At 60.8% G+C, this 27,108-nt stretch overlaps 1 protein-coding gene across 1 annotated transcript in view; it reads right to left on the minus strand.

The window, feature by feature from the left end:
- The window catches only part of PPARGC1B (PPARG coactivator 1 beta), a 46,991-nt gene that overhangs the window by 9,128 nt on the left and 10,755 nt on the right, over positions 1–27,108 (minus strand). Inside the window, exons 2-7 of the mRNA XM_064724904.1 lie at positions 7,211–7,384; positions 4,529–4,738; positions 2,697–2,807; positions 963–2,013; positions 441–477; positions 55–119 (exon numbers count right to left, since the gene is read on the minus strand). Coding sequence (XP_064580974.1) covers positions 55–119; positions 441–477; positions 963–2,013; positions 2,697–2,807; positions 4,529–4,738; positions 7,211–7,384 — 1,648 coding nt within the window. The remainder of the gene's footprint in view (positions 1–54; positions 120–440; positions 478–962; positions 2,014–2,696; positions 2,808–4,528; positions 4,739–7,210; positions 7,385–27,108) is intronic.

Below are 27,108 nucleotides of genomic sequence, written 5' to 3' on the forward strand. Positions count from 1 at the left end.
GCTCTCTCCTAGAGTACATTTTTACAAAACTAAAGATTTCAAAGCATGTCCTACCTGCTGTCCCACACAGCTCCACGGTCAGCATTGGCTCAAAGTTTCTCTTCCCAAAGGTTGGGTCACTGGAGAAGAGCAGAAAACCAGGAAAGTGTTTAGGTGAACACAGCCCCAAAGCCCAAAAGCAAGCTGAGAAAAGACTTCCCACAAGTGAACCCTCCCACTTTGGCTGGTGCCTGACAGAGTTACCCCACAAGGGCAGTGGGGTGAGCAGCTCCAGGGCACACACAAAACGCCCTGCCCTGGGCATGGGACTGTCCCAGCTCCTCGCACCCTGTGCTCTGCAAACACAGCTCCCTGTGCTGCCTGCAGGGGCCCTGCCCAGCCACACAACCCCAGGCAGTTCCCAGCCCCAGAACGGTTCATCCAGCCCCACCTGCACTTACGTTTGTGCCAAGGACAGCGTGAGACACCTGGGTGTTTCTGAAAGGCAGGAGAGAAGCAGGTTACCAGTGGGGCTGTACCCCTGCAGTGCCCACTGAGGGCTTTGCCCACCTGAGAGGGACTGGCAGGGCTGAGCCACTCCTGCACTTGCAACTTGCTGGGGTTTTGGGGTACCACTGCTGCTGAACCCCAGAGCCCAGACCCAGGGAGATCTCACAAGGAAAAACCTGGAGGGATGGGGCAACCTGGTCCCTGCTGGGTTATGGTCACACCAACTCCTCCACCTCATTATAACCATGGAGAAACTGAGGCAGAGGATGCCCATGGATTGAAAAAGCACCCCAAAAGTGAACAGACCCCCAGCTGCCCACGCATGGGACCCCACAGCCAGGCAGCACGGGGGGCTGCTCACAGCTCTCCTGCCAGCTGAGTGCCCAGCACCCGGGCAGCATCACTCACGCATGGCAGGGATGGCACGGGCAGCACGGGCACACCGAGCAGAGTGACAGTGGCCAGGCCCTCACCTGTCTGCTCCAGGAGGGCACAGCGCCGGCTCTCCGTGGCCACCTCTCCATCCCCCGGGGAGCCCAGGCAGAGGGGCTGGGGCTCTGCTGACGGGGCCGTGCCCCCCACCTCCACTTCGGCCGCCGGCTCCTCGGCAGAGAACCCCTCCAGCAGCAGGCACGGTGCGGCCTCCCTGCAGCCCAGGGGCACGGAGGGCTCGGCGTGGGGCTCCTCGAGGAAGGAGAGCCAGTGCCCGAGCTCGGGGTTGAGTCTCTTGGAGCGGCGCACGGCGTACACAGCGCTGTCCTGCTTGCGGGGCGCCTTCCCCTCCTGCCTCCCGGCATCGTCCTCGAGGGCCCCCAGCTCCCGGGGCGCCTCCGCCTCGGGGCTCTGCCGGGGCTCGCCCCTCTCTGCTCTGCCTCGGGGCGTGCAAGTCCCGCCGGCATCCTCCCCGTCGGGCGGCACGGGGGAGCAGGAGCCGGGCGGCCGTGCCAGGGCGGCGTACACGGGCTTGCCCAGGCGGTATGGCTTGCTCACATCGCACAGCAGGTCCCGCGCCAGCAGCTCCTTCAGGATGGAGAAGGACGCTCCGGGCTTCTTGCAGCTGCCAGCCGCCTGCCAGGCGCAGCCCGGCCGGCCCTGCCCGGGGGCACAGTCCGGTTTGGCTCTCTTGTAGGGGCTGCCGCAGGGCTGGGGCCGGCCCTCGGCGGGGTCGCGGGCGGGCAGCTTGCGGGGCGGCAGGCAGTAGGTGTGCATGTAGCGGATCAGCTCCAGCACCGAGTGCAGCTCCCCCTCGCAGGAGAACTGGGGGCCCGGGCCCTCCTCCGCCGAGGACAGCGCGGCCGCCGAGTCGCCGGAGCTCAGCGAGTCCTCGCTGGAGTCGCTGTCGTCCTCGTGCTGGGCGCAGTCTCCTGGGGACGGGTGGTGGCCGCTGCCGGGGCACTCCTCGGGCGCCTGGGGGGCTTTGGTCTGCGGGCAGGAGGTGCTGGAGGTGAGGTGCCGGTGCAGCTCCGTGCAGCTGCGGCTCTGTGCCTGCGGGACGCTCGCCCTCCTGTCCCGGGGACCCTCCACCTTCCGAGAGGAGAGAGGAGAAAGGAGAAAATCAGCCCTGAGCCCCACAGCCACTGAGAGGAGGCTGACAGAGCCCCCCACACCCTCACACCCCGCAGCTGTGGCTCACCAGCACCCCGACCTCCCTGGGGTCAGCCCCGTGCCCCGAGTGCTGCCCCGAGTGCAGGCAGGGATGCTCCTGCTCCCCTGGAGGGATCTGCTGCTCTTCCCACACAATCTAATTGGCCAGGCCTAATGCACTGCACAATTACCATTAACAAAGCAGAAAAATCTCTCATGGCACCTTCTGCCGGGTTTCAGATCAGCTCAAGCGTTGGGGTGGGCTCTGCAGTACGACAGGCAGAGACTCCTGGCCAAAGGCCTTGGCTTGGGCTGAGAGTCAGCAGGGATGGGGGCAAGGGGTGACCAGGCATGGAACACATGGGGCTTTCACAAAGGGGTGCTCAGGGAAGTTGGGAGAGGCCAAACCCCTCGGAGTTCAAGTGAGATCAAAGTGCTTCTTAGCACAGCACAGAGTCTAAAGTTTTGCAGAGCCCAGACTGCATCAGACAGGGATGGGAGCACTGTGGTGACAGTCCCTGCCTGTTCCCAACGCCCTGCCCAGCCCAGAGGCTGCTCACAGTCCCCAGCACCATCCTTGGGGCCATCAGGAGGTGTGTGTGCTGCAGGGGCTCAGGCAGTACCTTAGTGCAGGGCCGTGGGGGCCGGGACTTTGGGGTCCCCGGGCGCCGGGCGCTCCCGTCCCGCTGGGCCTCGCAGCTCGGAGGGGACGGAGACAGGAGCAGCTTCTTCAGCTGCAGAGAGAAGGGGCAAGAAAAGGAGTCGGCATCGCAGCGAGGGCAGGAGAAAACACCCCTTGGCTCATGTGTGAGCACACCCATCCCCGAGCATCCCACCCGAAAATGGGGCAAAAAAACATCAGGCAGGGAGGGTTAGGGTTAGCAGCTCCCACCCCACGTGGCCGTGGGGCAGGTGCCTGGCTGTGTCAGGGTGTCCCCACAGCATTCGGCCCAGGGATCCCAGGCAGGCTGGGGCAGTGTGCAGGAGGGAATTCACTTCCCAGAGACAGCCCCACTCGGGTCAGACACACAGGAGCTGCTGCGGGCATCCCAACTTCTCACTCCATCAGCTCTGCCCTGAGGTGACAGAGGCTTTACACTGGTGTGAGTGATGGGTTTGGACAGCTCGCCGAGTCCCCTTGTGAGGCTCATTTAGCCAAAACATCCAGACAGGGCCTCGACTCATTAACGAGCTCTCAAGGCTCTTTGGAGATGCGAATCCCTGTGGGATCTGTCAGGATCTCCCCCAGCACCGTGTCACACCCATGGGCGCTGCAGCGGGGCTTTCCCCAGCTCACCCATCCCTTCTGATGGCAGGGCCAGCACGTTATCCTTCTACTGAACCCCAATTTTGGTCAGGGGGAGGGAAAAAAACCCCAGACCCCACACCCAGCAACAACAACTGAGATTGTGCCCGTGTGGCGCTATAACCGGAGGCGACAGCTCAACAGCAAGACGACTGCGTAGGCACCGGGGGCTGCAGGAGAGACAGGTCTGGGGCTTGGGGCTGATAGAAAAGGGGTGCCCGGGTCAGGGTCGGCCAGGAAATGCCAGCCGGGGCACCCGAGGCTTTAGGAGAGAGGCTCCTGCGGGTGGAAGCGCCCAGCTCCCGTTCCCCCCCGCCCCTGCAACGTATACATCCTATATATACACATACAGCTCATGTGTGATATATACCCCTGCGGGGCGGGCGCGGTGGAGATGCACGCTGTCACCACTGGATGTCACTGCTCCCCTTGGCTGGGACGTGGGGACAGCCCGGGAGCGGGCTGGGGGCTCGGGGGGTGCCGTGAGCGGCAGGCTGGGTGTCCTGTGCCAGGGAACCCCCGGGCACGGCAGGAAACGCTCCCGGTGCGGGGAGGGGAGCGGGGCTGGAGCCCCAGTATTGCAGGGAACCAAGGGGGATGCTCCAGCCACCAAATCTGGGGGGACTGGAGGCCACGCAGCCCCTGAGGGGCTCCGGTGGAAGGCACAGGGAGGGTCAAACCCTCCCACTGACAGCCGAGGGCAGGGGCTGACACTCAGACAAGCCCCTCTTGTGACAGCAGGGAGCTCAGCCCAGGGCAGAGCCGGGGGAAAAGCCACCACTGCCCACGGGCACGGGGCTGGGACGAGCCAGGGAGAGCCCCGGGCAGCCCCACACCTGCAGGGGGGTTAAAAGCAGGTGTGGGTGTGCCAAAGCAGCCCCCAGCCCTCTGGCACCCGCCCCCACCCCGCCCAGAGATAGGTTTGTATACACACAGCTGGTTCCCGTGAGGATGGTGATGGAGGTGACAGCAATGATGCAGAACATGTATACGTATACAATACAAGTATATGCTTTGGTATTGACGGTTAAAGAGAGTTTTAAGCCTAGAATGAAAAAATTCAGACCTTGGCTTCCTATCATACCCATGCAGCCGGCTTATCTGGGGCTCATCCAAATCCACCTTAAACAGTAGGAAGTGGGTTCTTACTAGAGACAGCTCATCACCCTCGGGGGCCGGGGGGCCCCCCGTGACCGGGGCGGTGGGTTTGGGGGAGGGGGCAGGTGAGGTGGTGGCAGGGCTGAGCGTGTCCCCCTCTTCCATAGTTCTGAAGGCAGCCAGGCCCATGTCATCTCCCTGAATATCATCCAGAGTCTCGGTCAGGGCTGCCAGCAGCGCTTCGTTCTCGCTGTCTATTATCTGAAAGGAGCAGCAGAGAAGAAAAGCGGGGGTTAGGCTGGGCACAGGGTTCCCAGGATGCTGGACGGGGGACAGGGACCAGCAGAGCCACACCAGCTCCCACACTGCCCAGTGACCCCACTGTGAGACCTGGAATAGCAGTGTCAGTCTGTCCACCTGCAGCCCAGCAGGAAAAGAACGAACCAGAGCATCTTCTCTGCCCACAGCCCCTCCACCCCACCACGAGGCAAACAGCAGCAGATGAAGGATCTGTCAGGAAAAGGCTCCTGGCCCAAATCCTCCTGACTCTGCAAGTGCAGGAGCTGTGAGCTCAGCCAGCGCTGCCCAGTGGACAAGAGGGCACAGCCTCCCAGGAGGGCACAGGGGAAGCTGCACCACTGGCCTGCTGCCACAGCTTGTGACAAGAACCACGCTGAGCTTTGTGCTCACTGAGAGCCCCCAAACACAGGCACCTCCAGCTGCTCAGGGGCTCTCAGCCCTCCCACACCGCTGCACCCAGTGCTCTGTCAGAGATCTATCCAGAGCACAGCCCCAGTCACTCCCCAGTCTCCCATCAGCACCCCCAGATCATGCTGTTCACCCAAAACTGTGTCAGGGGAGCTGTAGTGCAAGGCCCATCTCATTCCTGGACAGGAGCTGCTCCGCCTCCCCCTTGCCCACTGCTCCAGCCTGGCTTGGGTCCCTCCTTCCACTGTGCTTTGGCTTTGCTGATGCACCTCCAGCATTCCCAGGGCCCTCCCAGTCCCACCCAGCCCCACGAGCTCCCTTCCAGTCTGGCAATACAGTGCTGAAGCCCAGGAGAGGATGCAAAGCTGAGGAATGGCTGGAGTGAGCCAGCAGTTCCTTCGTTTTGGTCCTCCTCCATCACAATCTGAATGTAAACCATGTCCAGGGAGAGGCAGGCTACCATCAGGGATAAAATTAGCACGGGGGTAAAGTGAGGCTCACAGCCTCCTGTGCTTCTCTCCTCTTGTTTGAAAATTAAACATCTTTTGTTCCATGCCCTAACCTTGCTCGCAGTTACTAGAGCAGGCTCCAGGGAAAGGCAGCAGGATGCTCCATTTTTGGCTCAGTTTCTTTTCCTCCTGTTATTGGCACGAGATTGCTGTGCACACAAGTTCAGTGGGATACATTTCATCATACTCCACTGCTCCTCATCGGCCTGGCTTTTGCATTTCTTTTCTGTTTATCTTTTCCCCAGGAAGTTCACGGAAAATATGCATCTCGTGATGAAGGTCCCTCAGCTGGACTGGACCATTTTCAAGCACAGCATCAGCCCAGCACAAAAGCCAGAGGGTTGTTATTTCATGGGCAGGTTAGAAAATATTGAGGCTTTTTTTTCATCTCCTTGTTTAAATAGAAATCTTCCTCCTCCCAAAATGTGACCCAGGCTTGGTGATTAGCTGGTACCAGGGGGACACAACCTCCTTGTGCAAGGGGGTAAAGGTCAGGAGGGCACAGAGACCCCAACCCCAAGGACAGGCACATGCAGGGCATGGCATGAGCTTGGGCAGGGTGAGGGGCTGCCCGGCCTGCTCTGTGCCCAGTCCCCTCTGCATCTCCCTGCTTCCAACCTGGCTGTGCTGTCAGACAGCCCTGCCCTGTCCTCACAGCTCCAGGAGCAGAGGGACATGGAGCAGTCCTGCCTGTGCCAGGAGCATCCCCTGCCCCAGGAGCATCCCCTGTGCCCAGGAACATCCCTGCCCCAGGAGCATCCCTGCCCCAAGAGCATCCTCTGTGCCCAGGAACATCCCCTGCCCCAGGAACATTCCCTGCCCCAGCTCTGCACTGTGCTGACACAGCCACAGATCCATCCCAGCCCAGGGCTGAGGAGAGGAACACTGGGACCCCAGAGACAGAGGGGCTGCCAGAGCTGGGAGAACAGAGCAAGGGGCTGGTTCCTGTGAGGGAACAGGGTGGAGGGGCTGATTCCTAAAGGAACAGGGTGAAGGGGCTGATTCCTAAAGGAACAGGGTGAAGGGGCTGGATCCTAAAGGAACAGGGTGAAGGGGCTGGATCCTAAAGGAACAGGGTGAAGGGGCTGATTCCTAAAGGGACAGGGTGAAGGGGCTGGATCCTAAAGGAACAGGGTGAAGGGGCTGCTTCCAGCTCCTGGGAAGGAACTTTCCAGTGCTGAGACCCCCGCACTGCCGCCCTGGCATTCCAGGAATGGAACAGGACACGCTGCACCCCGGCTGCGATTCCAGTGAATAATCCAGCACAGGAGGGCTGCCTCAGCAGCCTCCTCCTCCTCCTCCTCATTAGCCTTACTCTGCTTGCCCCATTTAGAGCTGGTGCACAAATTAATGGAGCAGTAATCAGCTGGGGAGGAGATATTAATAGTCCTGTGTGTTCCCTCTTCCCAGCCTCCCTTTCCCTGTGCCTCCATCCTGGAGTACTGGAGAGCTCTGTGCTCCCTGCTCCCAGCCTCTCTGTCCCCCTGCCTGCACGCAGGGGGGATGGATGGGGTACCTGGAAGAGCTCGGAGTCGTCGGTGCTGTACTGGCTGGAGTCGGTCTCCGAGTGCTCCCTGTCCCAGTGCAGCTCGCTGAAGCAGCCAGCAGAGTCCAGGTCGCCGGCGTCCAGCTGGGACAGATCGATCTCGGGGAAGTCAGAGTAGAGGTGCTCCTCTCCAGACACCTCATACTGCACACAGGAGAGCAGAGAAACAACTGAGACCAGGGGAGCAGGCACTGAGGACAGCAGCATCCCCCCTGTGTCACCCAGTGATCCACCCCAATGCTCCCAGCCCTGCTCCAGCCCCTCTTCCCACTGAGCTCCAGGCACTGGCAGGGTGTGCTGGGCACCTTTTCACCCACTCAGCCTGGCACTGGTCACTGGAGCAGCCCCACAGCCCCACCACACCCCTGCTGGTGTCCCAGCTGTGGCACAGCTGGAGCTGCTTGGGAAGAGCCTCATCCCTTCCCAGTGAGCAGATGCTCAGGGCACAGCACAGCCACTGCACAGCCACGGCTGGGGCAATTCCTGCCCTTGGTGCCCTAAAAGTGACATCCAGTGGTGGCCTGGGGATCAGCACAGGACACCTGGGACAGCAGCACACAGGGCCAGCCTCACAGCTGCTGCTCACCCTGTCCCCCCAAGGGCCCTGGAGCCCTCAGGATCCCAAAGCACCACCAAGGCCACCAGAGCTGCTCCCTGCTCCCTGCAGGGTGAGGACAGCCTGGAAATGAATGGATGTCTGAGAGCACTTGGGGTGATGTGAGCTAAAAATCTCCACTTAACCACAGAAAGGAGCTGGCACCTGCCCCACTTGGGTTCCAGCCATGAAACCCCAGAGGGGGCTGGGGCTGGCACCAGCACCCAGTGCCCGCCCTGGCACCTGCACCGTGCCTGCTTCAGCCTCGGTGCCAGGGTAAAACACAGGGAAAGGTCTGGAGAGGCTCCTCCCAGCACTGCCTGCCCAAGGGGAGGCTTCTGGCACTGAGGGAAGCAAGTTTATTTACAGAGCAAACGGATTTTGGAGCAGGCAAACATCTGAGCATGTGAGAGAGGCTGCGGGGGAGCGTGGGGGCCCCTCCTCCTGGAGCACCCTGCAAGGGTCTGCTCCATCACTCAGTGGGAAGGAAAGGGGATTTCAAACCCAGCTGCAGGAAGGGAAAAGACAGCTTTTCTCTCTTTCTCTTCTCGTTTTTTTGTTTTTCAAATTGGGATAATCTGGGATTACTGGCTGTGTTCCCCCAGGCTGAGGAGCCTGTCTGCCACGCTCCCCACCACATCCAGGACACTCCAAAGGACACTCCCCTGCACACACTCCCTCCCTTCCTGCATTTCCCACCTGCTTCCCAGCCTGCCCCATCCCAGGGGAGGTGGAAAACAGGGAGAGCACCTCGGAGGGCACAGCAAGGGCAGGAGAGTGGTTTTATGGCCTGAAGGTGAGCAGTGCCAGGCCCCATGTCCCAGCCATGCCCAGGGGCTGCAGTGGATGCAGGGAGCAGCTGGGGCTGCCCCTCACAAAGCTCTGGGGGATGCTCTCCCAGCGCTCTCCCTTCACCTCTTTGGGATGGGTACCAGGTAAATAGCACAAGTGTGGTGCCACAAAGAGTATCGGGCACCCCTGAGGGCTCTGGGAGCACAAACTCCTCACTGGGCCCCCAGGGATGGGGATTTTCTAACCTGCTCTGTAAAACCCTCTGTTCCCAGGTGTCAGAGCACGTGCAGCAGGTCAGGAGTCCCCACTGCCAGCTCTGGGGGACACAGATGCTGCCTCCCCCCTTGTGCTGTCCCTCTGCTCTGGGATCAGGTGTCCTTTGGCCTTTCAGATGTGTCCCTTACCTGCTGTGCCTCGTCCCTGCCTTCCTGTCCCTGCCCTGGTGCCTGCTCCAGAAAAAGTCTTGTGACAACTTTGTCTCCCCCTTCTCCCCAAAGCTTCCCATGGGAACACAGGCACAGGTTTTTATTTTTAGCCAAGCCATACATCCACAGCTATACGTGTGTCTGTGTGTGCGTGTGTGCGTGCAATTAAAAATAGCAGAGCAGCCAAATTCTCCTGCTCCTTTTGATATGCCACAAGGGAAAAGATCCTGGCGCTGAGATCACAAGGAGCAGCTGACACCAGCGCTCGGGATGTCTTTTGATCAACTCCACAGATGTGACATGTCCCCATTGGCAACAGGGCTGCGTAAAAATAAACCCCTGCAATGCCAGGCTGCTGAGCTGCCCTCTCTGGGCACTGGGGGCAGGACTGCCCTGCCCTGCCACTGCCACTGTCACTGTCACTGCCACTGTCACTGCCACTGTCACTGCCACTGCCACTGTCACTGCCCTGTCACTGCCACTGTCACTGCCCTGCCACTGTCACTGTCACTGTCCTGCCACTGTCACTGTCACTGTCACTGCCCTGCCACTGTCACTGTCACTGTCACTGCCCTGCCACTGCCACTGCCCTGTCACTGCCACTGTCACTGCCCTGCCACTGTCACTGTCACTGTCCTGCCACTGTCACTGTCACTGCCCTGCCACTGCCACTGCCACTGTCACTGCCCTGCCACTGCCACTGTCACTGCCACTGCCACTGTCCTGCCACTGTCACTGTCACTGCCCTGCCACTGTCACTGCCACTGTCACTGTCACTGTCACTGCCCTGCCACTGCCCTGCCACTGCCACTGTCACTGCCACTGTCACTGCCACTGTCACTGCCCTGCCACTGCCACACTGGGGATGCTCCAATCCTCCTGCCTTCCACGGGTCAGGAATGCCCAGACTCAGCTCTGTGTGTGTGGAGCCTCCTCCTCTCCTCCTTGGCAAACATGGGGACAGCCTTTGCTTGGTGGGGTCACCTGGATGGGCACCCCAGCCCCCAGCCAGTCCCCTCTGCTGGGCAGTGTCCCTGACCCAGCCCAGGCACCAAGGACCGGCTCCAGAGGGAACCCAGCACTCCCAGCCCATGGCTGAGCCCCACTGGGGAAGGGGCAGCCCCTGCCCAGCTCAGGGGTGGCAGCAGCGATGGGGACACTGCCTGTGGGCACGGGACCTCATCTGCTCTCACTGTCCCTGTTCCCACCCTCTGCACTTCCTGCTGCCTTGGGAGAGGAGTGAACTTTTGTTCTAATTTTACTCGGGACTTTGTAGGAAGATCAGCCATGGGTTCTTGGTGTGCAGCCAGCAAACACCCATGGAGACATGCTCAGAGCCTGGGAGGCATCCTCCAGCCCAGACACCTGGCTGTGAGCAGCAAGGCTGCCACCAGAGAGCTGTGCCATCCCTGAGCAGCCACCAGAGAGCTGTGCCATCCCTGAGCAGCCCCTGCTCCAGGGGGGAGAGCTCCTCTGGCTCCTGGGTCAGCATCCCCCTGGCTCCTGGCTGCTCTGGGACTGCAATGTGCTCCCACTGCTGTCCCTCTGCCATGTCCCCACTCTGTCCTTGCCAGGGCAGTGGCAGCATGAGGAGCTGGCACAGGGTTAGATCCATCTCCCTGCCTCCCCTCAATGCAGGCCACTGTCTCTGGTGGCCCCAGAAGCTCTGGGGACATGTCCTGGGCTGGAGCCACTCTGCCACCCTGGGGACAGCAGGTGGGACATGTCCCTTTCAGTCCTGTTTTGAGCAGTGTGAACTCTGGCACGTGAGGTTTTATCTCTGAGGAAACACCAGGCTCCTCCCTGAGCCCAGCTCTAATTCAAACACTGGATTAAGGAGACAGGAAATGTTTTCCTCTTTTTCAGTGTCAACCTGGGCTCCTCAAACAGAACCCTGCAGTCAGCAGGACTGGAGAGGCTGCCTGGGGTCAGCTGCATCCACGAGCCCAGGAGAGCAGGAGCAGCCAGGGAACAGCAACTGAGCAGGGCGGGCAAGGGCTGAGCTCATTGTGTGCTCTGTGAGCTGCTCAGGAGCTGGGACAGCGCAGTGACCGTGACACGCAGACCTGCAGGTGCTCTCCTGTCTCACTGCAGCCCTGCCAGAAATCGCCCTTATCTGCACAAGCCCTGGGTCCAAGCCCTTGAAGTCATGGCCAAGAACTGTGGCGTGGCTGCGGGCACAGGGGATGGCACACGGGGCTGGTGCTCACTCAGCCTGCTCAGGGACAGCCTCTGAAGAGCTGCTGAGCACGGGCAGCACCTTCCAGCAGCCTCATCCTGCCCGGGGTGCCCTGGGGTGCCCTGTCACCCACGTGCCATGGGAAAAGGGCAGGAAAGGGGCAGCGCCTCGGAGGGGCCGAGGGAAGCAGCAGGGACAGCAGAGCCCCCTCCTCACTGGGAGCAAACAGTGACTCAGCTCCTCCCTGCAGAGCCAGGAGCTGCCCAGGGCATTAAGGGATAAATCTCCAGCCCCAGAGCAGCCAGCGAGTCAGGCTGGCACCCACAGCAGCAGCAGCAGGGAAACACCCCGTGCTGCTCCCACCAGCCCTGCCTCAGCCACAGGGCAGCTTCTCCCTCCTCAGCCTCACCAGGACTCGGAAAAGCAAAGAAAATCCTTGGGCAGGGGTTTTGCAGAGTTGTCTGGGCTTATCAGGGAAATCCGTAATCACAGACTGCTTCAAACGGGGATTACAGCCCTGCAGGGAGACAGCAGCGTGTCCCTGGGACGGGCTGGCACCAGGGGGGTGGCACTGGCTGCCTGCTGTGGCACTGCCTGCTGTGGCACTGCCTGCTGTGGCACTGGGCTGCTGTGGCACTGGCTGGTGTGGCACTGGCTGGTGTGACATTGAGCTGACTGATGTGGCACCAGGCTGGTGTGGCACTGGCTGGTGTGGCACTGGCTGCTGTGGCACTGGGCTGGCTCCTGTGGCACTGGCTGGTGTGGCACTGGCTGGTGTGACACTGGCTGCTGTGGCACTGGGCTGGCTCCTGTGGCACTGGCTGGTGTGGCACTGGCTGGTGTGGCACTGGCTGGTGTGGCACTGGCTGGTGTGGCACTGGCTGGTGTGGCACTGGCTGGTGTGGCACTGGCTGGTGTGACATTGAGCTGACTGATGTGGCACCGGGCTGCTGTGACACTGGCTGGTGTGGCACTGGGCTGGCTGGTGTGGCACTGGGCTGGTGTGACATTGAGCTGACTGATGTGGCACTGGGCTGCTGTGGCACTGGGCTGCTGTGGCACTGGGCTGGCTCCTGTGGCACCGGGCTGCTGTGGCACTGGGCTGCTGTGGCACTGGCTGGTGTGTGACACTGGCTGGTGTGGCCAGCCCAGAGGGATGAGGGATGTGTGGGGACAGCCTGGCTCCAGCAGCAGGGAGGAGGGCAGAGGTGGGAACGGAGGAGACAGCTATAAATAAGTGTAAATACAGCAAGGAGGCACCTGGCCAGAGCTGTGAAGGTCACCAGAGTGTGTGCCAGCAGATAAGCAACCCCCCTGCCCAGTGGCATTTGACAAAATGTCACTGTGAATGAGGGAGAGGCGGTGTCGGGTTGTGCCTTGGCCCTGCCAGCCCCTGCCACCCCCATATTTATAGCCTGAGAGCCCCCAGGAAGGTCCCTGGAGGTGAGGGGACCCTGCCTGCACCCACAGGGAGCACAGGGCCCTCACCCCCTGCCCAGGCTTGGGGCAAGGCCCTCAGGAACCTCCCGGGCTGCACAGAGCAGGGACACCTCTCTGTCCTGCCAGCCACGCTGCCCTCTGCCCCCTGTTAATTTTTAATTACTTATTTTAACTTTCTGCTAATCCGTTTTAACGATTCAGCCCAGCCAAAGAGGCAAAACCTCATTTAAAAGCTGGGCAGAGCAAACAGCAGCTCCTTCTTCCTCCTGAGGCACTCCAAACCAAGTTCTGCTGGTGCTCCTGTGGGTGCAGCACGTGGGAGCTGCCCACGCTGGGCACACTGTGCCAACACAGCCTGCACTCAGAGCTTCAACCCAAAGGTTGGACCTGACGGCCTCAGAAATCTTTTCCAGCTGAAATAATTCTGTGATTCAGTGGCACACGTGGAGCAGCTGCTCTCCCAACACAGCCTGAGATGTGCTGGGTGGAAAAAGGGGTGCTGGGTGGAAAAAGGGGTGCTGAGTAGGAAAAAGGGGTACTGAGTGGAAAAAAGGGGTGCTGGGTGGGAAAAGGGGTGCCCAGTGCCAGGCTCTGAGCCCCAGGCTGTGCACAGTCTCACTCCTTGACTTTTGTCTTATATTAGGAGGTGTAATTAAGATCAACCAAGAGATGCCAGTAATGGGAAATATTAAACATTAACCACAAACAATAAACATGAACTTGCCAGGATAACTTTGATATGCAGGAAAGATGGAAGAAATTGCACTAAACTGTCCTTGAGTCACAGGACAGAAGAAAGGAGCCTGAGATACTGGTAATAATGCCCTGGATAAACAACATTCTGCTGGAATACTTCAAACAAAGGTGTGTCTGCTTTAGGAAGAAGGGCACAGCAAAGTGTACCACAGGTTATAGAGCTGCATGTTCACACACACTCAGCTCATTTCTTCAGGCTCCAGATTACAGAGTCCACTTTGGTTCTGCCTGAGCTCCAGCACCAGCCCAGGGCTGCAGAACCCACCAGGGAGCTCCTGCAGCCCCACAGACCCCAAAGCAGCCCCACAGACCGCAATGCAGCCCCACAGACCCCAAAGCAGCCCCACAGACCCCAAAGCAGCCCCACAGACCCCAAAGCAGCACCCACAGACCCCAAAGCAGCCCCCACAGACCCCAAAGCAGCCCCACAGACCCCAAAGCAGCCCCACAGATCCCAATGCAGCACCCACAGACCCCAAAGCAGCCCCACAGACCGCAATGCAGCCCCACAGACCCCAAAGCAGCCCCACAGACCGCAATGCAGCCCCCACAGACCCCAAAGCAGCACCCACAGACCCCAAAGCAGCCCCACAGACCGCAATGCAGCCCCAGTGGTGCCAGGCACAAGGCAAGGGCAGGCGGTGCCCCGTGCAAGGAGCAGACAGAGCAGAACAGGCTGTTCCCAAGGAACAGCTCCTCTCTCAACACCACCTAATGGAAAGAGCCCTGTGTGTGTCCCTGTGGGCTGCCAGGGCTGCCCGGGCAGTGCCAGCACACCTGGGCACCCTCAGCGTGCTCAGAACTGGGACAGCTTCACCCTGCAGCCCTGGGTGCAGCACCCCAGCCTGGCAAACCCCATCCACACCAAACACACCTGTGCCAGTGGCTGCTGCCAGCCTGTCCCTGGCACCAGCTCCCTGCCACCCCTCGATGGCATGAGAGCTGAACACTGCTGGGGTTTTCTAGGAAATTCCTTTTTATCTCCCCAAAGCAAAGGCAGCAGCAACGGACAGCAGCTGGCACGGGCTGGGCACAGAGCACAGAGGGGACTGAAATGGGACATCAGCTGCCAGCCCTGCCAGGGGAGCCTTAATGCCATGGGACAGGCAGGGAAGGAGAAGGAGAAGGAGAAAGGAGGAGAAGGAGAAGGAGAAGGAGAAGGAGAAGGAGAAGGAGAAGGAGAAGGAGAAGGAGAAGGAGAAGGAGAAGGGAGAGGAGAAGGAGAAGGAGAAGGAGAAGGAGAAGGAGAAGGAGAAGGAGAAGGAGAAGGAGAAGGAGAAGGAGAAGGAGAAGGAGAAGGAGAAGGAGAAGGAGAAGGAGCAGGCAGGGCTCCCCCAGCACCCCTCTCCTCCTCCTGTCAGGTGCCCTCCAGCCTGTGTGGGACAAGGACAGGCCAGGAGGTGGCACAAGCCCCGCAGCCCTGAGGGGATCCCAGTGGCACTGGGTGCAGTGGGGGCCGTGGCTGAGGCCAGCAGAGCACTGGGACACTGAAATTCCTGGGATGGCTCCCACTCACAGCACTGAGGGGCAGGAGAGGCTGTGCAGCCCCCAGAGCCAGGCTGGCAGCACAGGGACCCGGCTGTGCCATGATGGGGACAGGCCTGACTCACTGAGGAGCTGACTGTTAGCCAGCTCTGCTGGTCACAAGAATTCCCCTCGATGGCAAGTCCCTCCCTTTGCAAGGAAAACATGAGGGGGTGATTATTTTCAGAGCTTCCTCTTCTGATGTCCCTGCAGCCTCGTGACTGATGTGGGCACAGGGACCCCAGCGAGGAGGAGCAGCCCTGCCCCTGCCCTGGGGAGGTTGGGTGCCCAGCTCAGAGGCTGACAGGGCTCCACCAGGCCCTTTGTGCCCAGGGGACACTGCAAACATCCATCCTGCCATGGCACGGCCTGGCACACCTAACCCCAGCCCAGCTCCAGGGCACTGCTCACCCTGGCACCGGCAGCTCCAAGAGCAAATCCCAGGGGGAGGCACCAGCTGTCCCTCCACTGCCACACAGAGCTGTGGTGGCACCCAGGGGCAGGCAGAGCCCCTGCCCACGGGGACACCACTGCCTGGTGCCACCCAGGCCAGCCACAGCCCTGCTCCCCACCCACAGGCACAGCCTTGGCATCTCCCAGGCTGCCAGAGCTGCCCTTGGCATTCCAGGAGCCACAGCCTGGGAATCCCTGCAGTGCCTCAGCCTCCCTGCCCAGCTGGGCAAGGGCTGGCATTGCCAGCACATCCTGGTGTCACCTCGTGTGACAGAGCTGAGGTCACACCGTGTCACACCGGGCCCAGTCCTGCCTCTTTCACACCTGACAAGGAGCTGCAGAGAACCTGTTACCCCCTGCCCTCTGTCACCCCCTGCCCGCTGTCACCCCATTCCCGCTGTCACCCCTGCCAGCTGTCACCCCCTGCCCGCTGTCACCCCATTCCCGCTGTCACCCCCTGCCCGCTGTCACCCCCTGCCCGCTGTCACCCCTGCCCGCTGTCACCCCCTGCCCTCTGTCACCCCCAGCCCGCTGTCACCCCTTGCCCGCTGTCACCCCTGCCCGCTGTCACCCCCTGCCCGCTGTCACCCGCTGCCAGCTCTGTCCCCATCACCTGCAGCACACCCTTCACCTCCCCAGGGCACAGCAGCCCTTTCACAGCTGGCTGATGCTCTGCTGAGCAGCAGGGACTGCCTGCACAAGGTGTCCCCTGCCGGCAGGGCAAGCCCAGCTCCTGCTGCTCCTGAGGGGGCTCGGGTGCCCCTGCCATGGAAGGCACCGTGGGCTGGCACTGCTGGTGCCACCAGCAGCCTCTTAGTGCTAATCAGGCCGAGGCAGGAGACGGGGAGGGTTCAAGCTGGGGTTAAGAAGGCACAAGGAGGATCTTCCTGCATTAGCCTGACCTCAGAGCCAGCCCAGGGACAGCCCTGCCCTGCTGGGGCTCAGCCACCAGCACAAACCCTCAGTGGGACCCTCCAGAGCCCTGCTGCTGCTGGACAGGGGCTGAGCTGGCCCTGCTGCCAGGGGGGCTGTGGGAGCCCCCAGTGCCCAGCTCACACCTGAAAATGGAGTTTTCAGCTGGATGCATGAGGATGCAAACCTCTGTGCAAGGAGAAAAACCACTCACATCTCTCCTTACTCCCCAAACCACCCAGATCTGTCCTTACCCTATAAACCACTCACATCTCTCCTTACTCCCCAAACCACCCAGATCTGTCCTTACCCCCCAAACCACCCAGATCTGTCCTTACCCTATAAACCACTCACATCTGTCCTTACTCCCCAAACCACCCAGATCTGTCCTTACCCTATAAACCACTCACATCTCTCCTTACTCCCCAAACCACCCAAATCTGTCCTTACCCCCCAAACCACCCAGATCTGTCCTTACCCTGAAAACCATCCAGATCTGTCCTTGCCCCCTGCCCAGCCTGCCCAGGTGTGCCCAGTGCAGCTGGAAGCCCCAGCTGTGCCAGGTGGGTGGGTGGGCACTGCTGGCCACCCCTCAGTGCTGCGCTGCCCGTGCCAGCTCCTGCTTCTGCCCTGCACAACCTGGCACCCTGCACCTCCCTGTCCCCATCACCTGGGCACAGCAAGAGGTGAGTCCCCCCCTGTTCTGCTCCTGAATCAGGGGCTCCCTGTGCTCCCCCATCCTGCTACACCCAAATAAATGATTGCCCATTTTCTGTAGGTGTCCTGGCAGAGGGGACTGTCACCACCCAGTGTGGTCACCTCATGGTCACCTCATGGTCACCTCGTGCCTCTGCTCTGACCCCTCTGTGCCCAGAAAGCTGCTGGGGAGGGGCAGTGCTGCCAGGTGGGCATCAGCAGTCCCTGGCATGAAATGATTCTCAGTGTGGACACCACCCCAGTTGTGTGGGAAAGGTGGGAGGAGAGCAGGTCCCAGCAGGCCTGGGGATGCAGGGACACCTCCCAGGTGGATGTGGAGCTGAGAGCCCTGAGCAGCAGCTCGGGGCAGGCTGGGCACACAGAGCACAGCCTGTTTGCTCTGGGCATTTCCTGGGGCTGCTCAAGGCTTTGCTGTGTCCGGGTCTGCACCTACACTGTCACTGCCCCAGGGCTGGGCCCTGCCCCTGCTTTTTGGCTCTGCAGGAAGCATTTCTGGGAGCCTGGAGCTGCTGCTGCCAACCTGCTTTCCTCGGGCTTCCTACTCTGCAAACAACTGACTCACCCTGGAAAGAAACAGCTCCAAGATCTCCAGATAGAAAACCTCTATGAGGGCAAGGAGCTCCTTCAGGAGCACATGCAAACCCACATCCACAGAGCTTTGTTCTAGTCCAAATTCTCTCCTGTGAGGGACCACACCTTTCCCCTCCCCAAAACCCCAGGCAGGCTCCAACATGGCATGAGAGGAGGGGTCTGGCCGCTCCCTGCGGCAGCAGCTGGGGCCCCTCTGCTCTTCCCAAACCAGTTGGGGTGAAGCCCACAAGCTCGAGTTCTTACACTAAACCAGATCCTTTAACTGCTCCACGTGCTGTGCCACCCTGGCCTGAGCTTGCCTGCCCCCAAGCCTTGTCCCCCCTGTTTCTGACCCCAGCTAATCCCGGGATCAGCAGAAAGCCAGAGACCCCAGGGCAGGCTGGCCTGAAAGCCAGCCCTGAGCTCTGGCTGTGACAGGAACTGCTCTGAGCCAGCAGCCACCCCTGGGCTGGCACCATCAGAGCCAGGGGAAGGCACCCCGAGCCTGGCAGTGCCACATGGCAGCTGGTCTGAACCCCATGCAGGGCTGGCAGGGGTTAAGGCTGCCCAGGGCTGGCTTGGTGTGCCACCTTCACGCGCTTTGCATGGCCCAGAGCCTGGCAGCAGCTCCCCAGTCATGTGAGACGAGAGCAGCTCCAGCTCCCAGCCCTGCCTCGCTCTTATCCACCCGCTCTTATCCATCCCTGTGCCTCTGCTGCCCCCCTGGCAGGGGCTGCCATGCGGGGACGTGGCCAGGAGCCCTTGGCAGAGCCTGCAGGGTCACCTTGGAGGGTCCTGCAGGGAGGCAGGGCAGCGGGACAGGGCTGTGCTCGGGGTGGCACCGAGGGGACATTGCTGGGCCACGGCCCCACAGCTGGGGCTGCACTGGAGGAGAACTGCCAGCCCTGCCCCTGCCAGCCTGGCAGCAGGGCACAGAGGGCACCAGCCAGGCAGCCCCTCAGCCTGCCCAGCCAGCCCCAGTGCCAGCCTGGTGAGCAGGTGGCACCGTGTGTGCCCAGAGCTGGCCGAGCCAGGCTGGGTTATGCAAACCACAACGGGAGCTGTTTCAACTAGTTGGACTCCTGCCTGGCAGTCAGGTGCCTTCCTCCTCCTCCTCCTCCTCCCAAACGGCTGCCAGGGCCCTGGGCAGCTGCCCAAGCTCTGTGGGTGCCTCTGTCCCCACGCTGCTGTGGGCGAGGGGCTCTGGGGTGCCCTGGGATGTGGGGGGCAGGCAGGGGCTCAGTGACCCCCAGCACCAAGTGCTGCTCTCCCCCAGCTCAGCTGTGAGCCAGCCCCGCCTTGGGGTGTCCTTGGGGTGCCCTCAGGTGTCCTGCACTGCCAGGGCACAGCTGGCACCACGGGCAGGCACAGGGAAGGTTGTGAACCTGCACAGAACCAGGGAATGCTTTGCACTGGGAGAGAACATTAAAGGTTTTGTTCCACCTTCCACATCCCAGACTGCTCCAAGCTCCATCCAGCCTGGCCCTGGGCACTGCCAGGGATCCAGGGGCAGCCCCACTCCCCCGGTGCCCAGCTGGGAGCAGGGATGGGGGGCAGTGCAGGCAGGGGAAGGGGCTGTCAGCCCCATTGCTGGTGGGTTTTACCCAGCACTGCGCTCACCTTGCCATTTCCCATCCCTGGGAAGTGCAGAAACACAAGGAAATCTTTCTGTGGAAGGAATGGTGCAGGGAAAAAGTTCCCAAAGGAAGGCCTGGGCAGAGCTGGTCACATTCCTGTCACCAGCTGTCACTGCCACACTCACACCTCATGGCAAGGGCTCAGTGTTTGCCTTTGCCTGGAGAAACCCTCCCCAGGCCAGGAGGAGCCAGCAGTGGACAGCATCTGTTCCCAGCACCCTCTGACATTGCAACACACGGGGAAAATCCCACATATGAGCACCAGGAATCCTCATGCAAATCCTCATTCCCAAGCCAGTGCAGCCTGGCACTCTGGGCTGCCAGGAAAGCACAGCCTGGCCCTGCACAGGGCTCTGTGCACAGCACTCCAGCCTCTCCTGGAATTTCAACACGGATTCCCAGGCACCCCCAGCTCCATCAGAACTGTCCCCTGGCCAGCCCAGCTGCTCCTGGGGGATGCAGGGACCACAGGGGTCAGCAGCTCCATGGGGTGACAGCTGTCCTGCCTGGGACACGGGTGACACGGGGCTGGGGTGGCACAAGGGATGGCTCCATCCCTGTTTTCTTTACTACAAAATTCTGTGCAACAAAATAAAGCCTTTGCCAAAGGAAACGGGCCCCAGGCCAGCTCCTTCCAGGGCTCCCTGGAATGCTCTGCTCTGTTATCCCTCGGTGGGCGCTGAGATTTTGTGCAGGTATCAGTTTTTCTGTTCAGGGTGCTTTTCCAGCTGGATGTCTTTGATGAGCTGTTCTGCAGAGGTGGCATGGAGCAGGAGGAGCAGGGAAACCTGCCTGTGGTGAATGGTAAAACCCTCTGGCAACGCCGTGACGCTGCTCCAGACACAGGGGCTAAATTTAGACTGCTCATTTATTATCCTGCAGCTGCTGCCTTTGGTGTGAGAGGAGCCAGGGGCTGCACTGATGCTCCCCTCACCCATGGCTGGGGCTGCCTGGACACAGCCACAGGCTCACACTGGCTGCAAAGCATAAAATAATGCACAAACCTTTTCCCTGGGTGTCTCCTGAGAGATGAGGCTGAGCTTAAATCCCCCACAAAGGTTTATATGTGCTGGCATGAGCAGTCCTGCCTGGCTGGGAAGGGGATCCCCTGCTCCTGGTGAGGGTACCCAGGTTTCTGCCAAAGGATGGGAGGCTTTCCTGTGGCTGCCCCACTGCCAAAATCAGGGATCTTCCTCAAGCAAGCCAGCCACAGCTGGAGCAGAGAGGCAGGAGGGGCAGGGAGCCATGGGTGCCTCCACCTCCTCTCCTCTGGGATGTGCAGCAGAGACAAATCCTGGTGTGACCCCGGCGCTTGGCAGACAATGCCCTGCCTGCAGTGCCAGGGAGACAGCAAGTGCAGCCAGGCTGAGCACTGGCACCGTGGCTGCCTTGGGTGAGGAGCCATCCCCGGGCTCTGGTGGCAGGGAAGCCACAGGAAAGCCACCCATCCTTTGGCAGGAGTTCTGCGTGCCTCCAGCAGCACACCTGGGACAAAGGGCTGAAAGGAGGGATGGCCAGGCAGCCAGGCTGGGCTGTGACCCTGCTGGGACTCACAGCAGCCATGCCCCCACTGCTGGCACCAGCCTGGGACTCACAGCAGCCATGCCCCCATTGCTGGCACCGAGTGCCATTGAGGTGGGGCCAAGCAGGACAGAACTCCAGGCATCCCATCCTGTTCCATCCATCCTGCTGCATCCCATCCTGCTCCATCCCATCCTGTTCCATCCATCCTGCTCCATCCCATCCTGCTCCATCCATCCTGCTGCATCCATCCTGCTCCATCCATCCTGCTCCATCCATCCTGCTCCATCCCATCCTGCTGCATCCATCCTGCTGCATCCATCCTGCTGCATCCCATCCTGCTGCATCCATCCTGCTGCATCCCATCCTGCTGCTGCCATCCCATCCTGCTGAATCCATCCTGCTGCATCCCATCCTGCTGCCACCCCTCCTGCATCCATCCTGCTCCATCCATCCTGCTGCATCCATCCTGCTCCATCCATCCTGTTCCATCCATCCTGCTGCATCCCATCCTGCTCCATCCATCCTGCTGCATCCATCCTGCTCCATCCCATCCTGCTGCCACCCCTCCTGCATCCATCCTGCTGCATCCATCCAAGCAGGAGGCTGGCAGTGCCAGGAGAGGGTTAAGCCATTCCTCATCCCTGCTGGACCCACAGCAGCACCAGTCCTGCCCCCACACTGCTGCTGGAATCACTGAAGGGTCTCCCAAGCTGTGGGCTCTGCTGGGGCTGCCTCATCCTCCTTGGGGACAATGGGGTGCAGTGGTGGCAGCAGCAGAGGCAGCCTGGTGCCCGCTGTGCCAGCTGCTCGGGAGGGGACTGGGAACCTGCCTGGCACCTGGGCACTGGGAGGGGGGGACACAGCCCCAGGAGCATCCCCAGCAGGGACAGAGGTGACAGTCCCTGCCCTGAGCCTGGTGGCTGCAGGGACATTGGGGACACGAGGGATCTCACACCTCAGGCTGCCGTTCCCATACAGGGACAGGCAGGACCAGGCATGGGGCTCATGGAAAAGCCACTTGGAATGACAGTCCTTGGTCCTCCCCAGAGTGTCCCCACTGCTCCTGTCACTGACCCACGGGGACCACAGCACCAAAGACCTCCCTGTGCCTTTTGGTGCTGCTCCCCCTTCTCTCCTCATTCCTTTTTCAGGCACCATCCTATGCACGGACGGTCAGCAACCCAAAAAATGCCCAGATGTGGTCCCTGGGTGACCTCCTCCTGCTCCCTGTGCTGACATGTGCTGAAGCAGCACAGAGGGGACACAGGGACACTGTTTCTGCCTCCCCCTCGGCCCCAGAGGCCTTTCCCCTGCTTTCCCCCGGGTCAGGAGGGGCACAAACCCTTGGGCAGTGGCTGGTATTTGGGTAAGAGGCCACACTGGGGTACAGAGGCAGCAGCACGTGCTGCTGCTGTCCTGACACACACAGCGCTGGGGCTGTGCCTGGCCATCAGCACAGGCTCAGCAACTCTCCCACGGCCACCAGCAACACCCCCGGGACCCCCAGGGACCCCCAGGCCAGCTGTGAGGGGTGACAGGCAGGGCAGCAGCTCAGTGGGGAGCACAGCCTGCCTGCCTGAGGCTCTGCCCTCTCTGCTCCCTGCACTGCAGGGCTGCACTGCTGTTCCTTGCTGCAGGAGTGCTGCTGCCCTGCTGGGAGCAGCCCGTGCCCATCGTGGATGGGACACTGTGCCACAGAGCTCCCCTCTGCCATGCTCCTCACCCTCCTTTGGCTGCCAGCTCCGACCCTCTCCCACCTTTCCCACGAGAGGATTTCCCAGTGCCTGCCAAGGGATTTGCAGGTATAAAGTGCCCACTCAGTGCCCGGGAGCCGCTGGCATCCACCCTGGCAGACACCCAGTGCTGTCCTTCAGAAACATGGGCAAAAATCTCACCCTGGCACTGCTGAGCCCAGCCATGGCAGCCCCTGGCCCCGGGCATTGCCCCTGGCCAGGGGCACGGGTCCCCTGGGGGGAGGCAGTGCCCGGGCAGCCCGAGCAGGGCACATCCAAAGAAGGAAAAGAGTTGGATGGATGCAGGAGCAGGCCGGGCTCCCTGGCCAGCCAGCCCATACTGTAAAAGGAGTGGGAGCAGGGAGTGCACAGCCCTGGCTCCAGCAGTTTTAAGATGGCTGTGAAGCTGAGAGAAGGAGGAGGAGGAGGAGAAGGAGGAGGAGGAGGACATTAACCCTCCCAGCACTGCACTGCAGCCACCAACCAGCACTGCAGGGAGAATGAATGGCAGCTTTCCAGAGGCTCCACTTAACAGTAGATGGATTGGAGACCACTCAACTCCCACCCAATAAAATCCAGCTGCTGATGCTCTCAGGCCTGGCAGGGCCGAGCTGGGAGATGCTGACCTCAGACAGGCTGTGGGAAAGAGGAGCAGAAAGAGAAGGAGGAGAAGGAGGCACATGACAAATCAAGGACCCACCATGGGACAGGCCTTTCAGCAGGACCTTAAAGGCCCCTGCAATATGGACTCCCTGAAACAATGCCCTTCCACTCGTGCTGCCCCTGGGGGCTCAGCACACCAGAGGGGCAGGAAAGGGGCACCCCTGGTGCCATCCTCTGGGTGCCTGCATTGCCATCCCTTGCTGGCTGCTCAGCAGGGAGCAGCAGAGCCAAGTGACTGCTCAGCTTCCCTGCTCCTGTCCCTGTGGACACTCACGTGAATATTCACGTTTTTCCTGCTTAATGTTTTCCTTTAAAAACATCGGGCTTGGCCCTCCCGGTGCTTTTCTGCAGGATTCATCAGAGCTGCAGCCACTGAGGAGCAAAGGTACCGGGCACTTAACAACAACTTCCCTTCTCCAAAGTTTTAATTGGTCATTGACGTCAAGTGATTATTGAGAATTATTAATTAAGAAAGCATTTAAGAGCCTGGCTTTTGTTGAGGTTTTGCCGTTACAATTAGTTTATGGGCCAACAGGAGAAACATCAGCCTTTGCAGTCACTTGGAGTGCAGCAAAGTGCCCATAATTAATTTCCCTTTCCGCAGCAAGTGCTTTGCTCTGACCTGCCTTGGGGACTCGCCTTTCTCCAGGTGTGCCAACCACAACAGCCCTGGAAGCACACAGCCACAGGGACATCAGGATGGGAACACCGTGTCCCCTCCAGCCCCTCTCTACGCAGGGATTGCGGCTCTTTTCGGGAAAGCATCCTGGCCACACGCCCTGATCCCGGGGAGGAGCCCACCCTGCCTTTGAAAGAGATTTTCTTTTTATCTCCTTCCTGCCCTGGGGAAGCAGCTGCCTCGCAGGTGCTTGGCACTGAGAGGATGTGTTCTGGCAGCCCGGCGCTTTCCAGGAGTTCCCTGAAGCCCCTCACACAGCGGCAGCACCCACCGCAGCCAGCAGCAGGATGCTGGCGGGGTGAGCTGAGGCTGGAGAGGCAGGAGAACCCCATGGGAGGGCTCCAGGAACGGGGCTGGAGCAGTGCCTGCTCCTGCCTCAGTCTGTGCACAACCTCAGGCTGCTCCCTGCAGCAGCAACTGCTGCCTCCCCACCTCTGCTGGGGCCCCACAGCTCCTCCTTCCCTGGGGGATCTGGGGTGCTGCTGGATGGGGGAGGCTGGGAGGGCTGCTGAGGGGCTGGCAGGCTGCAGGGTGGGAGCCAGCACAGTCCAGCCCTTCCAGAGCAGGCTGCAGGGATGCAGGGATGCAGGGATGCAGGGATGCAGCCCAGCCCTGCGCTCCCAGCCGGATGCTGCTGCTGCATTCCCTCACAGCACCCCAAGTGCAGCACCAGGAGGGACCAGCAGCCCCTGCTCAGCAACTGGGTCAGCTAAATATAAATGGAGCAGCCCCAGAACCAGGCACATTCCTGCCTTGCATCATTGACACCCTAAAAACCACGGCCTGGGGACAGGGGCTGTGGCAGCTGCTGCCTCACCAGAGGCTCTGCTGAAGCTGCTCCTTTGGAGCCACTGCTCCAAGGACTCCCAGCCTTGCTCCTGCTGGCCCAGGGCAGCCAGCACGGAGCTGGGGGACCAGGTGGGACAGATGCCTGTAGGACAGGGGGACCAGGTGGGACAGATGCCTGCAGGATGGATGCTCCCAGGAGGCCATGGCTGCAAGCTGTGTGCGCACTCCTCCACACAGAGCAGGCCCCAGGAGGGAGATTTCCACTTCCATTTATCCAAACCAGCCAGATCAGCTCCCAGGCACCAAGACAAGCAGCTCAAACCCCTCATTAGGGCTGGGCAGATGCCTCCCAGCCCAAGGGGTGCAGGCATGCACCCACAGGTTTGGCTCCTAGGGTGATGTCCAACCCCTGGGTAAGAACATTTTGTAGGAAGACTCTGCAGCAGGATGGGTTGGTCCCAGTACCCCAGTTTGCTGCACCCCAAGGGCAGATGCCACCCTCAGTACAGCCTGCCCTGTAGTTTGTGGGTGCAGTAGGTCTGGTGCTGGAGCCCAGGAGAGGCAGATTTGGGGTGCTTTGAGCTGCTCCCTTCACAGCCTTTTTGGCACCGTGTGGGAGAGGAGGGATGGTGCTCATCCTGCACCCCACACCCAGCCTGAACAGCCCTTTGCAGCCTGCAGGTCTCCAGTTGTCTGCAGCTGAACATCACCCAGCCTGGAGGGTTGGTTATTAGGGAAAAACACTTTAATGAGGCAGCTCATTAAAGGCAGGAACAGATTAACCCAGGAACCTGAGGAACTCGGTGACTGCCGAGTTCAAGAATAGGAGCAACAGGCCCTTCCCTGGCAACGGTGGGAGATGCTGCCTCAAAGCAGTGGGATGAGCCCTTGAATCCTCAAAGCCCTTTCAAAGCCCTGCACCCTCCCAGGAGCTGTGTGAGCTCTGGAGATGAAAGATGCTGGGAAGGGTGGACCACAGCTTGAAACCTATAAAAACACTCACTGAAATACAAGGGGAAAATACTCCATCCCCAATAGTCGACTTCACAAACTGCCTCCTCCACTGATCAAGCAAAATCCCAGCACCAGCGTGGACTTCCAGCAGGGATGCTCCAGGGAGAAAGCCTTTGGCAAGACACAACCCTGCTGCACAGGAGCGACGTGGGAGGAGAGGCAAAGCCAAGCAGAGTTCAGAGTTACGGTCAGCACAGAAAAATGAACCCTGGAAAAGAAATCCAGCTCCATTTCCCACTACAGAGAAAGGTTTGCAGCCCATCCCTCTCCACAGGCAGAGGAAAGGCTGCTGAGTGATGGAAGCCCAGGCGAGTGGGGCACCTGGGGATGCCGGGGTTACCTCAAAGCCACTCCAGCAGCAGGGAGAAGAGTCAGGCCCGTGCCATGGCTGTTATGAATGAAGGTGGGAGCAGTGCAGCTAAAGATAACTTTGTGAGCAGGTACTATTAATAGCAATACTCTCGGGCTTTTGCTTTGTGCTTCCTGCGAGGCTCTGCGGGATGGAGGAGCTCTAATGGATCGGGCCCTGCCATAGCTTTGGGGAAGGGCCCCGTGTGCATCCCTGAGCCCAACAGCAGGACCGACAGCCTCAAAGAACAGGGACAGGCAGAGGTGGCCCAGGCTGCCACCGGTCACCCGGCACCGGCGCGGCACCGGCCGGGCGCTGGCAGCGAGGACGCTGGCAAGGCTGCTGCCATGCCGGTTTCCATGGCGACTTCAGCACTTGGCGCGAGATGGAGATGACGGGATCAGCCAGCGGAGTCACTGAGCGGAGCTGGCGTCCTCCGTCTGCCGTGGCCAGCGGCACAGCCCTGCCCGAGTGAGAGGCTGGCACAGGGCGCACGCCCGGCCGCCTCGGGGCATCTGGGTCCCCCTCCTTACACAGCGCGTGTGGCTGCCGGTTGTCCTGGTGATGCAGAGCCTGCACATCCCGTCAGCCCCTCCCTGACACCTCCAGGAAAGCTCTGTCCAGGTCCTGACCCCAGCCCTGTGCTGGCCACCCAGCACACAAGGCACTGGAGCACCCCCCATTTCCATTCCCAGTGGGGCTGTCCCCTTGCTACAGGACACACATCCCTTCACATCCCAGTTGGTGGCATCAGCACAGCCTGGCAGGGTGGTACCCAGCTCCCCTCTGCAGCTGCAGGAGATGCTGCAGGCTGGGGCTGAGCTGGCACCGGGACAGCCCTGATCCTCACTGGCCCTTGGCCCCGCAGAGGCTTTCCCTGGCTTACAGGTAATCTAAGATCAAGCGCTCCAGCCAGCCGTGCCTGGGCAGACACACACAGACACCACGGAGCAGCGGGGAACCGAACACCTGCAGCATGTGACTCCCCAGCTGGCTCGGCCTCCCGGGCCCCAGAAGAGACCTCCCTGGGGACCCCTGCCCTTGCCAGGCTGCCACACCTGGCCCTGGCATTCCCAGACTGCTGGCAGGGAGCACAGAGGGCCGGGGCAGTAGGTGG

The sequence above is a fragment of the Zonotrichia leucophrys genome, chromosome 13, assembly GCF_028769735.1.
Source record: "Zonotrichia leucophrys gambelii isolate GWCS_2022_RI chromosome 13, RI_Zleu_2.0, whole genome shotgun sequence".
Taxonomy (NCBI): Eukaryota; Metazoa; Chordata; class Aves; order Passeriformes; family Passerellidae; genus Zonotrichia; species Zonotrichia leucophrys.